The 18,448-nt window shown below is 37.7% G+C and overlaps 1 protein-coding gene across 1 annotated transcript; it reads left to right on the top strand.

Moving 5' to 3' along the window:
- Nucleotides 1–689: 689 nt before the first annotated feature.
- On the top strand, nt 690–12,859 carry LOC144446759 (bone morphogenetic protein 2-like). Its single transcript, XM_078136587.1, has 4 exons — nt 690–1,035; nt 10,913–11,185; nt 11,234–11,596; nt 12,059–12,859. Exons 1-4 carry the CDS (start codon nt 690–692, stop codon nt 12,307–12,309), a joined length of 1,233 nt encoding a protein of 410 aa, XP_077992713.1. The 3' UTR covers nt 12,310–12,859.
- The last annotated feature ends 5,589 nt before the right edge of the window (nt 12,860–18,448 follow it).

The following is an 18,448-nucleotide window of genomic DNA, read 5'->3' as shown; positions in this document are numbered from 1 at the left end:
CTTTCACTGCGAGAGATAGGAAGTGCAGCAGGAGGCCGGAGGGAGGCGATTGGACCAACATTCCCCACCTCTCGTCGTACAACACAAGTCAGATCATTGGTATTTTGGCGACAGGATCTGTCGCAAAAAGCACTAAAGTTACAGCCTGAGGTGTCTGTATATGGGTGAACTCTTTTGTAGAGACAGCAGTCAACTTAATTTCACTCCATTTCACTGAACGTCGCTGCATTGGTGAACAAGAGACGAAGATAGCTGCTGAAGACGATAGTCTGGTCTGTGTAAACATTTGGCGTTCTCGTGACGACGAAAGTACATAATTTGGAAGGAAAGCTTTAAAAAGAGAAGAAAGCGTGGGAGTAGCTCTATTTTTACTCACAGGAACTCAGGTTGTCAAAAGCATCTTCGACTGCCTATCTGTTTTGTGTGATTGTCACTTCCCTGTGTAGGTTTGCAAGTGAAAATGAGTATGTCCGTCAGCTGGCAGCCGGGCGTAATGTGAATGGTATAAACCCTAATAATCATGTGCTATGTGATGTCTGATTGTACCGACCTAAACACCGGGCACCTGAAGTTACACAGCGTAACAGTCACCACACCTTACAGAAACTACTGGTTCTTGTGTAGTGTCGACGTAACGTGAATTCTTAAGTTACTTAGTAACCCCGAGTGAAAGAAAGAGTTCTTCCGCCATGAATCTGAATTTGGGCATTATTTTTGGATTGCTCTTACTCTTTTTATTGTCCACCATTCTGGGCGTTCCAGTCAAAACGAAATCTTGGAAACATCGCAAAGGTTCGGCCACTAACTTTGGAGAACTACACAGCATGAAAAAGAGAGAGCGCAGAGGGGATGTGTTAGAGACCAAACTGCTCGATGTGTTCGGGTTGAGAGAAGTACCAAGGCATAGTCGAAAACAGTTTGAAACACCTCCGTTCATGCTCGAACTTTATCAGAACCTTGCTGGGAAAGAGAAAAGTCAACATGAAACAAAAACAGGCCGAAAAGCCAATACCGTGAGGAGTTTCTTAGATACGGGTGAGTAAGACATAACCCAAATTTCTTTCTTTTTCTTTTTACAAATATCTTTAAAATGGTAAATACAGGCGACTATTAACATTCAGACTAGATAGGTAGCCTGCGGTATTACGGTGTGAGTTGTTCCGCTAAAGTGATTTTGTCTAGTCTGCTCACACCGATGAGAGAATCCCTTGGCATCCCTGTTTATTTTGTCCCTTTGATACGCCCTAAAGATGTTTACAGAAACCTAACATTTGGTTGTGTGTTAAAGGTTGATCAATCATCGTGCTGGAAGGAGGCACTCTTTTGTGTGTCACACACGTCCAACTCTATGTAACCTTTGATGAAGTAAATGAAAACACGACCACGTCTCAAGTTTTATAGATCGAATGGCAGACTTCATGTATAGCTCTCGTTAACATCATTCCTAAGACAAATTCATACACACTGACAATTTGATCGACGTTAAGAGTTTACGCCAGTGCAAGCTATCGATAGACATATAGCCTAGTCTAATACAGTACTGTAGTATTGAATCGACAATTCACTGATAATTGCTGAAGTTGTTTGGCTTCTTCACACACAATAATAGTGACAAGAGTTTGTAGTTAAGTAGGGTCAAGTGGCTCCCTGTTGCGATAGACAGTGTCTATACCGGTATGTTTGTCGCACGAGACGAGCAATTCTCTTCCTTCGAAAGACTGTCTCTTCGCCGTATATTTATTATGTACTACTTTACGACTATGTCTCTTGGTGTGATTTGACCATTGTCTGTAAGCGCCATGATTCAACTGCTGGCCGACATGTATACATATTCATTACTTTCTCTTACCAAGGCCGTCATATACATTTGTCGTTCCAGTAGCCTGCGTTGCAATGCTTCAGCAGTTGTGTGTCGGAGACACACGAGGAACGAACACTCGCCAATTTCTTCGACTAGTATAGCAAGGGTTTGGGATAATAGCATTACAAAAATATGCCTCATTAAGTATGTACTTAACTATATGGGAGAGAATTACTGTTCTTTGGAGTGCATATCTTAAGTGCTACTTTTGTCTCATCGAATCGGAAACGTAGAAAGAGACGAGAGAAAACCAACCAAGCAGTAGCACTAGTTGGATAAACTCACATCTCAAGAAAAGTGTCACATTTGTTATATATTTCGACATCAACTTGTAACCCTAATCTCGTCGCATGTTCAGGTCCTTAAACATGTACATGTACATGAACTTGAATGTAAGGATATTCGGAGGGAGTGCACGGTCGAATTATGTCTTAGGGTAAAACAGCACCATTTTTCATGATGACTAAAACCCACAGCTTGCATGGGTGGGCTCAAACATTTCATGCATGGAGACGCAGAGACATTGAGTTATTTCGAAAATGTTGCTTTTGCAACTTTTAGATCGCATGTCTTTATGTTCTCCATCAATTATCATCCAGCTTTCAACTCCGAAAACGGTCATCGGCGTATTAGCTGTCGACGACCAAGATGAATAGTGGCAGCCGAAGGACGTTTGGGATGCAAAATAAAAATAATAACGACACAGGATATGGCCTAGGGGGTGACAAGCATGTGGCTGCATAAACATGATACATCCACCACGCGTATTTTTCCATAAAAATTCTTTACCGTGGCATCTTGAATGGTGTTCATTCCATTGAAATCTCTGGTTACCGTTGCTCTTGCAATGTTCATTTCACACCAAGATGTTCTAGACATCTGTGACGTGTTTTTTTTTCTAAGCACGAGAAAGGAAACGTTTTCATCCTAATCGAAGTGAAAAACACGGTGCTCCGCCCGTGTTTATATTTGTCTGATTATTTTGTCATTATGTGTGAATCCGATAGCCTGGTTGCACCAAACTCATTTTATGGTCCAATTCAATAGAAAAATATTATGCTTGAGTCAGACTGTAAAAGCTGCGGGAACGTAATGCGATAGCCCAGTCGTGGTTAGGGTGACTGGTTCGGAGCGCTTTGTTTGTCTTTTCACTTACGCACCGTCGAAATAACCTTGCTAATTATTTTACTTATGTCTTCAATGTGGCCTCATTCGATAATGGGCTAAGCAGAAGTCGAGGTATATAACGCGATTGAGTTTGCGTTGGCGAGCCAAATACATGTAAATTTACTAAGCATTGTATTTGAATATTTGTACTGTAAATAATGAGATAATTATCGGAAATACATCGTTGTAACAGTGTATTCTATTCTACGCATTATCATGTATCTATTTCCCATCACGCAGACGTCACTTGCAAGTTCTCAGTTGTTTGCTTTGCGTAGGTCAATACGATCTCTGTATATCCGGGTAACTGTATATTTTTGGTGCAATGAAATACGTTTGACACCTTTCTCCTTAAAACTCGTCTCCGACATCGATCTTGATCGCCGAGACGTAATTAAAGTCACGGTTTCTTCCTTTAGTGCCACATTTTCACAGTATGACTTTCAAGTCAATGACACGCCACTAAAAACGTATGGAAATTTTACATCTTGAGCGCTGCGGCTTCATCATCCGAGAACGAAAATATTTGAAATGTAAATGTGTCGTTGGGTTATGGAAGCTGACTGACTCACCGCTACTGATAGATTAGTATTATTAATCATACTTGTCCATATCCCCAGAGACCATACACAGGAAACCGAAATCCTTGGAATGCCAGAAAATGTTATGGCAAATGGGATGACATTGGAAGAGAGCCAGTGTAGTAGTAATATCTAGATCTCTTCTGCTTGGAAATCAGATGTTGAGAACGCTATCCAAATATTGATATACCCTTGAGCCAGGCTGCTTGTATTTTCAGGAGGTCAATGCCAGTTTAAGCTATATGTTTACATGTTTTTGTTTGTCCAAACGTTTACCATTTAAATTCTGACTCTATTTAGACCGATTATTTGGTTTACTTGTGTTATATTTAGTGTCATCCCAAAATGTAAATTTCATTTATTTGTTTTACATTTGTAGTCCACGTTAAACACCACCACGAATTGTTTACGTTCATTTACTTATTTGCCATTAGCGTATTTGTTTACATGTGTATATTGCATTTAAATTCATCTGTATTGTTGATGATGGCAAGACAGAAAATATTCTAATATACATATTTTCTTTACTGTAAATATATGAAGAGAGACTCCCACCAATCTCAAACGCTATGACGATCTCAAACATCGGTCAATTTCTAAATATAGTAAAATCAAGGAATATCCGATATCCGATTCTTCTTTACCTCTTGTTGCCGTGACAACGTCGCCATCACTTGTTAGTTCTCTTTTACATATATGAATTCCACTTCAGACAATCTGATGACATCATCCCTATTTTGTGTGGCTATTTATACAGGTGTACGAATGCGTAGGAGAACTTTCCCTTTCCGCTCATTTGGGTTTATGTTTACGCGTGTTCCCGATCCACTGTCAATAATTCCTGCTCGAGATAACGTAACGTAAGGCGATTTTTGTCCCAAATTTAGATCAGTTGTAGCGAATAGGAGGACACTGTGTCAGCTGGTTTTGTCTTGTCTTGTCAAAGCAAACACGCCAACACAAATCTTATTTCTTACAAGTTAAATCCAGATTAATTTGTCTTTGCTAAAATCTCCCTTCTTTCTTGTGATTGAAGATTAACACATTTAATAACGTTACGGTTGCCCACAAGGACAAACCATGGCTGATTTCTATTTGAGTATCATTAGTCAACTGTCGACGTCTGCAACGCCGAGACGTAAAATAGGAATAATGCTGTTGGCTAAAGACCATTCGTGGCACCACCGTAACACACTCAACAAATCACTGTGTAGTACTGAAGAAATATACACAAGTTTACTTAAGCTAGCCTTTCAAAGAAAAAATATGCCACTAAAGACATTAAGACGGGTTTTCTCGAAGGATTGAATAGACAGTGGTTAATGTATAGTAATACTATTATGTAGAAATGTTGTATCTCATCAGATTTGAAATCCGACAAATTGCAATTTGAGTATTGCGTTCTGTCATCTTTATTTCTGTTCAGGGTTGATGGTTTGACAATTTATGGGTAAATCTGTATGCTAATCAGAACTTAGAACGTTGACTAAAATTGAAAATAAGAATTCGAAATTGCATGGCAAAGGTTAAGGGTCAAGCCAATTGACATTGCAAAGAAGTTCATTGAATATCTTGACATGTCATCTCGATAAATACGTATGTTATCCTTTAAGTATCTTATGCAACATTTCAACATTTTGCATAAACCCCTGAAGGTATTTAAAGATTTTCAAGATCGAAACACTCACGAGGGTGGTCTTCCCTCGGGGAAAGAGAGACTCGTATTTCGATGCATTCAATGATTCTCCGTCTCGAGTTGTGAAAGTGAGCTTTTTCAAATAGTACAGAATACACCTTAATGTATGTATATTCTTCTCTTGGACGTCTGCCGTGGCATTGTTTCCGTAAAGCTGACACCTCTACTTATAGCCCTACTACATTTGATGAGCACTCAGCCAGGAAAGTGTAACACTTGTCGGAAATATTTGATAGAAGTAAATATTTGTTTTTGCGTCCATACGGTTAGCGACTCCCGCGAAGACGTCCCAAAATAGACAAACGTTCGTCTCGTGTTTCTGTTCCGGTGGAAGGGTTTATACCATGTACAATCCTTATCTATAAGAAAAAAAAAGCGAAGGTCGTCTTGCATAACGATTTTGGCGAAAAGATAAAGGACTCTTTGCAGACTTATCAAAACTATCACTAGGCCCGTGCAATGACATCTTGGCCCTTTGGGAGCACGTGTTTTGTCGATGCACTTCCCAGCCTTTTCTCATGTATAACAAAAAGTCCTTTCTGCAAGTCGGAGAGACAACGAAACGAGAAGGTATTCATCGACTCGTAGTCGGTCTACGGTCTGTGATCTCATTTATAACCATCACACGTTTATGTTTGGTAAACGAGTTTTGACCCCAACAGACAAAGTTGTAAAAACTTTAATTTACGATCAGCTTCGTTTGGACAACTGATATAACAAACTCGTTTTTCATTGACGATCACGTTTTGTAATTTGTCTATCGCATTTGCATCAAATATCCACAGCTACACGAATACCTGGTGTTCATGTAACGAAATGCGTGATGATACACTATAGTTTTGGGGAAGAAGTCCAAGATTTCCACTTCTTTTAAAATTTAAAATATAAAATTTTCGACGATACGACGTAAACAGGAATGAACGTTGAGATACCAATGGTAGAAAATGAACAGAATAATTGCATACATAGAGGTTATGTTACTCATATTTGCTTCCCAAATTTGGTCTACATTTAGAGTCTTTCTGATGTTTGTGTTTTTTCCACGATTCTCACACTCGTTTGTTTACTCAAATTTTGGGTCCCCATATTTTATTGATTGTTAGTTCTACATTATTAATTCTTTCCATTCTTCCGTAAAGACGGTAATGGGCCGACCCAAAGTGCAAAGTTGCTCCCCTTTGTGTTATTGAGTTCGTGCATCCCCGCTAAATGATGTATAAGTTAGTTGTCGGTCAGCAACCTATTTATACCTCTATATAGATTGTGTATCTTTTGCATCAAACACACCCACATTTTGGCTAATTTGCATGCATTATGTCAACGTCAAACAGTTCCCTACCCTAATCTACTATTTTTAGACACCTCAAAAAAAGTTTGCTCTTAGTGAACCCTTTCTTCAGATTTCTTCGAAATCCATTTGCAAACTTGTATTGGTCAACATTCGATGATACTAGACGTATAAAAGACTTCCATCGTATATTAAGAAACTATAACAGTAACAATACATGTTATTGTTTTTCCTAATTCGGAATAAAATCTGACAAAAATATCCTCTAAATCTTCACACAGAACCCGCTGTTTTCAACAATTGCCATCTTAAAACTTGAAGAAAGACACACAGAACGGCATCACTTTAAACTTTTCAACATTTGCTAATAACAACGTTTATTTTAGCAGCAAAGACTAAGCATTATTTTCAACTGTTCATAATTTCGACGGTTAGGGACCGACATGCCTTCACTTAAAAAACAAATTAATTATTTTGATAAGGTGTGCAGAGATCGGCTAATACAAATACTTACGGAAATATAAAAACAACATCTTTACGTCCCAATGCACGTCAAAAATCTTTTTTTTTTTCAAAAGACGTCTTAAAGATGGATTTGCTGTCACTTTAACTGGTATCGAACTTAAAAGGAATAACACCCCGGCGTAGTTTTAAGTTTATTTCTGTAAAAAAAACCCGATTGTATAACTAAGTGTTTGGGTATACTATTTGGGACAATATTTTGTGCCTACCCTTTCACATGGAAATAGGTGTTAGGATAGAGGTGGGGCCATGTTGTTGTTTTCGTTTCAGACAGAGCCTTGAATTGTTTCGGTGTAGTAGTGTAGTGCTGTGTTATTTTAGCTGTTATCGGGACAGGTATAGCAGGTTTCAGTGTACTCTATAGTGGGCATAACCGTGACTGTGTTGTGTATGGGGCGACCGCGTGAGGTTGGGTATGTACGTATTACATGTAAAAGCGCGTTTTTCTCAATGGCATTCGTTAAAGGTCTAATACTTGTAGTTGTTATATATCATCCAGCAATTTCTTCCTGAATTGGTTTATTTGTGAATTTGTGATTCATTTATTCCTAAATTACGTAGGTTAGAATGGGGTTGATATTGTAAGGTGGGGGGGGGGGGGTAATCGGGGTTGGAGGATGTAGTCGAATATTGGTCTGTGACGATGTGTGTGTACAGCCGCATCTTTTGCCATTTAACATGCTTAAACTCATTCAAACTTTACACAAATCATGGTCTGGTGTTGATGTGTCTGTACGTGAGCGTGAATTGTGTTGTTGAATGTCAAAATTTAAGGTGACACATTTGTCATGTTATTAATATTTCATATGATATTATGAACAGAACTGGATTGCAATTATTGCTTGATAACACTTCACTATTTTGTTATGTTGATATTCTAGACAACAATCAATTACATGCCGTTCACGTCATCGACAATTGTTCTCTTTATTCTCGATAATTATAATCCTTGTCAAACATTTTATCTTCTTTCCCGGTTGATTATGACATAAACTTATTCACTAGTACCAATATCTTTGACGATGGCAATCGTAAACACAAAGAGACATTTGGTCGGATGTCGACATTAAAATACACCATTGAAAGACGCCTCCTTAGTTTAACTTTTACACCCAACATGTTATAAGAAATCTACTCTTTCGTAAAACCACGGCTTGACTACATATTATACCATACGTAACTCAAGTTAAACGGGCTGGAACAAAAACTATGGGGTTTATACCTTGGTTATTCCGTGTCATCACGCGCCTCTACCTCTGCGATATCCGCACTGTGTAGTGTTCGAAGTATGATTGTAGGTGGGATTGGTCAAACTTTCAAAAGTCGCCATTACTTTTCCCCAAATCTTCATGAATTATGGTTGCGAATGTATGTTATTCTCCAAAATCCATGTATATTATTCTCCAAAATTTGTCTTCATTCAGCGGGAAAAGTTCTGACCTATTAAAGGATTTTATCATCTCTCGTCTTCGACTCGAAGTGACAAGGCCCCCTAGGTTACTCGCATTCCCCTTTGCTAAATAAAGAAAAAAATATTGGGGAATAAAATCCAATGACCTTGTATACAAATACATAAATTCGATGATTCAAATCCTGTAGAGTTGAAGTGGCTCACGATACGATATATGCGATATGCATGTATACAAGTTTCCTCATTAAAGCTACAGAAAGTTGTCGAATGAAGGACAGACTTTAAGACAGTGGATTAGTTATATTAAAAAGTGTGGGAATAGCTAGAAAACAGTAGTTGTTCTATTTTCTTAAGTTTCAATATAATAGCGCCTAACATATCCGGGACATTTAGCCACTACTTTTCTGTTCGAAATTAATTAGTTTGTTTTGTGTAAATGGAAGGTCGTACCTTCCTCGTGTAACTTTTGTCGCTTCTCTACTTTTGTACCGATTACCTTCAACGGTGAATTGATCTCAAATTAAAATTAAAAAAGAATTGATAATATTCAAGTAGAGAAAATAATCGAAGCAACTAAATCGCCACATCTAGTCTGTGAGTTTTGTTCAAATCAAATTTGACGAGATAAAAATGATATTTTAAAAACACAACACTATCCATGTGCACGAATGTAGAATATCAATATGTACTATAGTCAATGAAAAAATAGATTATTTTTTTACCGTATCTAGGATTTGAAAATGTTGTATCCATTTGTTCAAAATAAAATACACGCTTTAAAAATGTTATGATATAGTAACATAGAGAAAAGTGGGATGACAAACCGATATAACATCTTTTACCCACACTAAAAGTTAATCTTTGCAATTTTGACAACGAACAAAACTTTGGGGGAAGAATAATTAAGTGATTGGTGATTTTCATATGACCTGCAATGTACCGATCTGAGATGTAGTTTAATTAAAAACTGAGAAGAGATTTACATACAAATTGTTCTAATGAAATTTATAACCACCACCACCACCACCACCACCACCACCACCACCACCACCACCACCACTTAAATTAGATATTACTTTGTATTCGTACAATTTGAGATGTAAACTAATAGTTGCAGATTGACATCATTTTAGTTAAATACCACTAAAATGTAGTATGTGCATCGGAAATACAAAGTTTTAAACTTCTGTTGTTACTTTGCCATTTTAGAATCCAATATGGCCGCCGAATACCATCACGGGAAATTGACGAGTTCCTTGAAAATAAGACCACGAACCTCCATATTTCTTTTATTATTTCAAAGACCAAGAATAATCTTTCATATGGCAAAGTTTGGGGAGATGTTTAGAACTTTAATTTTAAGCGAAATTGGTCACGTGGTACATTATTCCTAAATGTGTACTATGCAATAGAATATGGAGATGTGTTTATGTCTTTTCTGGTCCTACCTACTACTGACGTCAGATATAAAACAAAATACATTAAATCCGGTCAAAAGTCGAACTAGATCCTCTACTTTCTTGTGTGGTCCAATTGACGTCAGCTGAGAATAGTTTAACAAGAAAATGAAAAGTATCGTATACAACTCTTTAAAATCAAGGCTTTGTATTTAACGTGGCGATTTTCATGATATTCCTATTTTAAAAAAGGAACAATCGATCTGACACGTGTCCCTTCATCACGTTGGTCATCCATTTATTAAAGTTTTAATCAAATACAACTTTGTAATGTTGAATTTAATATATCATGTGATTTAAGTCTAGTTCCCTGTCTCCTGTCTCATGTAAAACTATATGAACTAAGTATCCATATTGTGGTATACTATACTTGCAATGACAACCATTGGTTCACACGTGATGTTGTCTGATAGTCTTTATCAACGGTTCACCACAAAGTGCAATCGCAGCATGGTGAATCTCAATGTAATAATTGTTGTTACCGATTCTCAATATTATCACAGTGCCTACTTTTACAGGGTGTACTTATTTTAAAACTCTGTACAGATAAAGGTACTATACAAACAACTAAACAAATTTATGGAATGAAATAGATCAGTTAGAAACACGTACAGATTTCTTGTATTGGAATAGTGTCACGTTCCTTAGATTAACAGAACATCGTGTTGTATCATTTGCGCATGACTTGAGAATGTAAAGCTTTATTAGTAGTATTGCAGTGAAATCAAACTTTTCAACTGTCTGTCACATTAATCCATTGATTTTGTACTTTTTGACGTTTAACCTGATAACGTTAAAGTTTGTCTGTGAATCACCCGTTTCTACTTCTAGCCTGTCAGTAAGTAGGAAGATACGTTACACATCACTTCACTCGATATGTTCTTGAGTGGTTCTCACCTAATTGATTGCTTTTGTACGATGTTTTACAGGGAGAGGCCAGGAAAATGGTTTTGTGTTCGATTTACATGGATTGCTGCCAAGAGAGACAATTCTGACAGCCGAGCTACATATTTATAAAAAGAAAGATGGAGCCGATATTACGAGTTGGGAATCGACGGATGTAAATCTGTATAGAGTGATAGAATCAGACTTGGGTCGAGAAATGAGATTTATAGAGAAGAGAACGATTAAGTCAAATAATAAAGGGTGGCTCGTATTTGACGTCACTCAAAGTTTTCTCCCTCACCATGGAGACGTCATGGGCAATCATAGGCTTGAGAACGAGGTCAGTCCGTTCTTGGGCCTCGGAGCGGCTTCCTTTGAGAACACAACTGTTGAGTTTGAATTTGACGAAGAAAGTGAGGAGTATGAACTTAAAGTATTAAAAAATCCAAGTAAACGTCGTGAAAGGACTCCGCTTTTGATTTTATACCTCAACGACACTGCCATAAAACACAACGATATAATAACGCCTGTGTACATGGGACTACACGGAAGTGAAGATACGGGGGTGCAGGATATAGAAATTCACAGAGAAGGCAGAAGGAGACAAAAACGATCATCATCAGTTAACAGAAGAAGCAATAAAGGAAAAGCTAAGAAATGTCAATTATATGAATTCTACGTGGACTTTCAGAAAGTGGGTTGGAGTGACTGGATAATCGCTCCAAATGGTAAGTTTTGATTCTTGAATAATTGCACCTTCGGAAATTGAACAGGGAGAGGGTGGTACATACATACATACATACATACATACATACATACATACATACATACATACAGACATATAGATAGATAGATAGATAGATAGATAGATAGATAGATAGACAGACAGACAGACAGACAGACAGACAGACAGACAGATAGATAGATAGACAGGCAAGCAGACAGATGCTATGGTATGAAATGTTGATAATCATTGGATCTTTGTTATGAAGGAAACTAAGGTGATGATTAATGACTGCCACTTTTCCTTTGTCTGTCTGTCTGTCTGTCTGTCTGTCTGTCTGTCTGTCTGTCTGTCTGTCTGTCTATGCATGTGTATACATCTGCGTCATTGTATATTATTTCACCCACACCTATTATTTATTTGTTACTCTAATAAACAATGTTTTCTTTCAAATCGATCTTTGCAGGTTACTATGCTAATTTTTGTGATGGACACTGCCCGTTCCCACTGGATCCCCATTTCAACGCTACAAACCATGCCACGGTTCAGGCTATCTTACACACCAGGGACTTTTCTCATAAAGGCAAGAGGATTCCCAAACCGTGTTGTGTTCCCAACGAGTTCGAAAGCATCCACGTATTGTACCTAGACGATTACAACAACGTAGTGTTGAAAGAATTCGATGACATGGAAGCCAAAAGTTGTGGTTGTCATTGAGTTGAACTCCAGTATATGTAACAATGTCCATTCCATTGTATGATGACACAACTAAGCCATACTAGACTTTGATAATAACCAGTGCTCTATAGAACGCTCGATTCATATTTAAACTTTATTTTTATAACCCATCTAAGCTTATTATATTTAAAGATGAGAAGGGGATCAAGAGAAAGGGGGTGGGGGAAAGAGTCCAGTTGCAAGAACAGCCCATAAAAGTAGCATTGTAAAAGTCCTATTCGTATAATGCCTGTTTAAATGTTATAATATAAAAAAGTGAATGTGTTGATTGCAAAGTGAAATGTACAATCAAATGTGTTACATATAATATTCGTCGTTATGTGTTGAAATTGACAAAGGTGTCTGAATTAACTTTCTACAATGTGTGAGAGTTTAACCCAACGTGGTATGATGATGTCTGAACAAATATTTATATTGGAACCGTTCGGTCTTCATACACAGTAACGTTATACCATTTAGCGATGACAATGGTACTAAATATAAATGTATTTTAATTTCATTTAAATTTCATTTGCTTTGTACAGATTTTTACAGCTATTTTATTTTCCAAGATGAAATAAAATTTAGGAGAATAGATAAAAACAATTATTTATGTGTCTACATTGTTGAATTATTGCTAAAATATGTGTCCAAATTATTACAGCGTTGGAATTTTGTGTCCAAATCATTGTAGGATTGTTGTTTCCAGAAAGAAGGCAATCCAATACACTTAGTCTGAAATAGGATTTGTAAGGTGTGGATTATGGGGAAATCGTACAGAATAAAAAAATTACTATTTACATGGTTTCATTATCAAATGCATCGACAATCCAACGAAACGATTACTCAGATACTTGGGTACTGAAAGTTCTTCAAAATACAACCGGAGTTCAAACGATTTCGTGAACTCGAAAAAAAATGAAAAATATGAAACTGTCAACATGAGGTGGACACCGTGCCATGTGGTAGAAAAGCGGCGCAATTGCAAGACCACACATTTATTTGTTCACAGTATTTTAATACCGATTTGTGTAGGCGCTGTGAAATTCTGCTCAACAGAGCGTGATAATCTATGACCCCTTTTAAATCTTGCGCAATTTTCCAATTAAAATCGTAATTTCGAGGAGTATTTCACTTTATTTGACATGATGTATTATTCACATGATATTCACTTGAAGTTCACCAGAAAGACTCGGAAATTGAGTCAAGATTGTTAGAATTACGTCTAGTATTGGGTAATAGTAGTTATCAGTGAACGACATGACTGTTTGCATCTCGAGGTACTAGTACATTTCATGATAAAAGCGATAAGTAGTAATTGTGTGGTCTGACAGTCGATGTAGACAGACTTGTCAACATAATAGAGATACAACTAATCCAAAGTGATGCTGCAAAGATCACAGAAATTGGAAGATCACCACGATTATTCAATTTGTACTTTAGACATATAGACGACATGCTCCGGTCTTTGTGGTGATGACTTCATACAGTAGAACCAAGACAATATAATAGTCACATTGGTAAGTATCACCGGCTGAAAGCTAATCACAAATATCTGATACAAAATTAAAATTGCGGACTTCCAATCCCCTGAAGAAGCTTGCATCGCCAACAAATTGCATGTTGATATAGATGGTCTCATTTTGATGAAGAGCGAGGGCAATTTCGCATTGACAATTCGGGCGCCAGGTTGTCGGCGTAGTTTTCACTTGTATAAAGCGCTCATTTACATTCTTTTGAAGGGATTTCAAATGGCCACAAATGTATTAAGATCATTACTACCCAATCGTATTGTTAGCTTATCAGAGCTCATTTTGAATGGACGACTCTCTTCAATCCGGGTATAGGCAATGACAATACCGAGGCTTAACTTGACTTAAACATGGTTGGTAAACACCATCTCGAATGGAATCGTTTCGCATAAAAGCCGTAAATCATTGGGCTCATGCTTCATTTTCTTCCGATTCCCATGTTGCGGGGAACCGAATTCTAAAGATTTCGGCGAAGGCTTTGCTTTGAAATTTAGCCGTTTCTGTAAGTTCTACAGGAGAGTCATGAATAATTTAAACCAGTGAAAGTGATTGCAAAACAGGTCTCGTGCAGTTACGCCATTGCGAAAAGCAAAGACACACGACGATCTAAGTTCTCAGAGTTATGCTTATGCACTTCATACCAGCAGACGATAATCAAAACACTGACGATCACTGAACACTGTCCTAATAAAGCAAAAAAAATTATGTCTAAATTATCTCGGCGACAAACTCGAGGATTTCTTGAAAAGTGTAGAATATTTACGTCTTGAATGAAATGAGAAGCGGATATACCTTTGTCGCCATAGTAAGTAATATATTCCATATTTATAGCTTATTAAATCGACTCCGTGACACTTCAGCTTTGATCGATACGACTGACTAGCGATACAATTGAGACACGTTGTCTACGTCTCTGTGAAACGAGGGTTACCTTCCTCTACTACTCCCATTCACCGTCTTCTGTAGTCTATAGCCATGTGTTTCATACAGCTCAAATACTATAGTATGGTCAATTTTGTGTCTAAACTTCTGTGTTTCATACAAGTCAGGTATATATCTAAAGTTATCTAAGGGCCCGTTTTCGTACGAGTCGGGTAATGTCTCAGACCTTTAGTGATCTGAGGTAATATACAGTACATTTGTTCCAACGTATCAATTTTAAGTCTAAAACCCTGTGTTTCGTGCGAGTTAACACTCGACTGTATGTTCTATTCCCATTATATCTATTCTATGTATAAAACCACGTGTTTCGTACAAGCATGGAAGTGTGGTGATATTCCATGGTACAAATCAGATACAGTATGTTCCCAACATATCTATATTGTATCTAAAGACATTATGTTAACGGTACTTAGATTTGCATGTTCATCAACATATCGACAATATTACCAAAACGCCAAAACGCCAAATTATAAAATAAGTATATAATAATAATAATAATAATAATAATAATAATAATAATAATAATAATAATAATTATTATTATTATTATTATATTCCATCTTTCCTTTTAATAAAGGCCCACTTCAGATTAGGATTAAAATCTAAGTGTGAAGAACGGTTGTTTGACAGAACTATTATAGGAAAGGTGTGTCCAGAACAAAGGAAAAATCCCGTGTTATCCATATTAAGATAACACGAATGCGATGACCCTGGATTGAAACAGCCCAACGTGCGACATATACCCCAAACGGAGATTTCTTCCCTTTTTGGAAAAATCCTTACCCTAGTCATCGCCCAAAGTTCGAGTCTTTAAGCCTTATTCATATACCATGGATCCGTCAATTAATAGATTCATGTTCATATTTATTACCTCCAAACTACATTCTGTTTTGGACCAACCTAATATAGTTTGTATATCTCATTCACTATTTGCCCTCAATTACATATACCTAGCCATACACGAGGGACATAGTGTAAACTTCAATTTGTACAGGTTAAAATGATCTTGGGTATTATGATGCATCTTGAATTGAATAACATAAATAATGTATATCTGACGTTTAACATCAGTATTATGATTTCTAACGTTCATACTTCTCGACATAATTACATTACGTCGTCTTACGTAATCGGATATGTAAAGGTAAAACAGTACAAGTTTCGGCGTTTCCATGGCAATGTTAATCAGCTTTTAAGAATTGACGTAATACTTGTCCTATTTTCAGAACCAACGTCAAAAAACTTCAATTGCTACGACTGTACGGGTCTCATTTGTCGAAGCCTATTTTCCTGGAAATAAAGGTGACACAATACTATGTACATGCACATGATGTTGACGAGTATTGAAAAAATAAGATTCACTACTCTCTGTGAGGAGTGCAAGTCATAAGAGACATAGGGTCATCAGCGTCAGTAGATAGTAATTCGAAACTGTTTCACCGGAAAATGCCACAAATCATGATTGCGAGACACGGTGAATAAATATTATCCTAAAGCAAGTCCTCAAAAGGTGAATGTCTGCGTCACTTTACCATACATACACACTTTTACAAATGAATTTTGCAGTCTCCGCGCCAGTCTGGATGACGAGGAGAATGAAAATTCGACTACCATCTAGTCGTGTTGATGATTCGGCGCCAATCTTGCAGACTCCAAAACGTCGATATCCCTCGGGCTTGCTATGTGGGAGTTATTAATTTGGATATTGGAGTTGTAATATTGTGTAAAGATGAAAGGCTGTGGTTGAAGAACGCCGACTCTTCTGAGTCTAGCAGATTGAGATTTTAATTGACCGATTTGGACTTCTGATGTAAGGATACCATGCGAGGCAGACAGTCTTACAGGCAACGTTATATTATGGTGTTGCCTTGGAAACAGGCATAGGTTTATGCGTCAAATATCACCGTATGCGATAGATAAACCTGGGAACTCAGTCTTGTAACTATGGGAAAATACAATCAGTCAGATTTTGATTTATCTTTAAGAATGAGTATTCAATGACATGTGATTGTATCATGAAATTTGCTGTTATGGAAAAGGTAATATTTGATACAAATATTTTGGATAAAAATCAATTAGTACAGTACATCTTCACTTTCCTGAAATTGCACGCGAATCTCGAAAAAGTGGGGAGAAATTGGAAAACACATACACAAATACACATACACACAAATACATACGCGTGCGTGCACACACACGTGAACACACACACACACACACACACACATACATACACACACATACATATACATACGTCACGGGCGGATCGAACTAATTTGCATACAAAAAACGCAAGAATCCCAGCATACACAAATGTAATACTTTTGCCTAGTATTAATTACTACTACCCAACCGTGTTGAAAACCACTCCTGTGAATTACACAGATTAGATGATTGGGTATAACCCGTTAATTTCAAGGTCAGGATTTCAATCCCAGGTTCTTGCATTAGTGTTATCTTATCATTGTAGCCATAAGGATTACATAGGATTATTCTTTTGTTCTGGACCACATTTTGTATAGCTCTACTAGGCAACTGTGTTTACTACCTAGATTTTAATCTGGTCCTTTAAGACAGATTGGGTGGAACCAGACAGTTCAGCAGATTTTGTAGAACCAGACCTCGGAAATATAGATCCTCAAACCACTATAGCTACAGTGGTCTGAGATAGATCTGACGATTGGGTAGAACCAGACATCCTGTGAATCAGACAAGTCGGTCGGACTATAGATCATTGAGGCTCAGACCACTATGTAGTGGTCTGAGATTGAGGGGACCAAACCTGTGAATAGTGAGTGAGATCAGATGACTGGGTAGGACCAAACCTGTGAATAGTGATTGAGATCAGATGACTGGGTAGGACCAAACCTGTGAATTGGTTAGATCAGACAATTGGGCAGACCTGTGAATCTGACAGACGACTGCACAGAACCAGACCCGTGAATAGGACAAATCAGACGATTGGGCAGAACCAACCAGACCAGACAATTTGGGTAGGACCAGACCTGTGAATTAAACAGACCAGACGATTGGGTAGAACCAGACCTGTGAATTAAACAGACCAGACGATTGGGTTGAACCAGACCTGTGAATTAAACAGACCAGACGACTGGGTAGAGCCAGACATGTGAATTAAACAGACCAGACGATTGGGTAGAACCAGACCTGTGAATTAAACAGACCAGACGATTGGGTTGAACCAGACCTGTGAATTAAACAGACCAGACGATTGGGTAGAACCAGACCTGTGAATTAAAAAGACCAGACGACTGGGTAGAACCAGACTTGTGAATTAAACAGACCAGACGATTGGGTAGAACCAGACATGTGAATTCAACAGAACAGACGATTGGGTAGAACCAGACCTGTAAATTAAACAGACCAGACGATTGGGTAGAACCAGACGTGTGAATTAAACAGACCAGACGATTGGGTTGAACCAGACCTGTGAATTAAACAGACCAGACGACTGGGTAGAACCAGACCTGTGAATTAAACAGACCAGACGATTGGGTAGAACCAGACCTATACAACGTCGTTAAGCACGGGCCACTGAGAGCTTCACATTTCGTTGCTTCAACAGAAATATGTACTAAGGCTTGCGAGAATGTACCTAGAAATCTAACTCTGATCAGACCATTGGATAACAGAGTTCAACCTCTCGT

The sequence above is a fragment of the Glandiceps talaboti genome, chromosome 15 (assembly GCF_964340395.1).
Source record: "Glandiceps talaboti chromosome 15, keGlaTala1.1, whole genome shotgun sequence".
In the NCBI taxonomy this organism is placed as follows: Eukaryota; Metazoa; Hemichordata; class Enteropneusta; family Spengelidae; genus Glandiceps; species Glandiceps talaboti.
Note: the sequence above shows the minus strand (reverse complement) of the source record. Positions and strands in the feature narration are given on the sequence as shown.

Bases quoted from the DNA above. Each gene is read 5' to 3' on its own strand.
- LOC144446759 (XM_078136587.1), top strand. From the start codon at position 690: ATGAATCTGAATTTGGGCATTATTTTTGGATTGCTCTTACTCTTTTTA. The intron at 1,036-10,912 runs GTGAGTAAGACA...GATGTTTTACAG, and splicing joins GAGGAGTTTCTTAGATACGG to GGAGAGGCCAGGAAAATGGT. The intron at 11,186-11,233 runs GCAATCATAGGC...TGGGCCTCGGAG, and splicing joins TCACCATGGAGACGTCATGG to CGGCTTCCTTTGAGAACACA.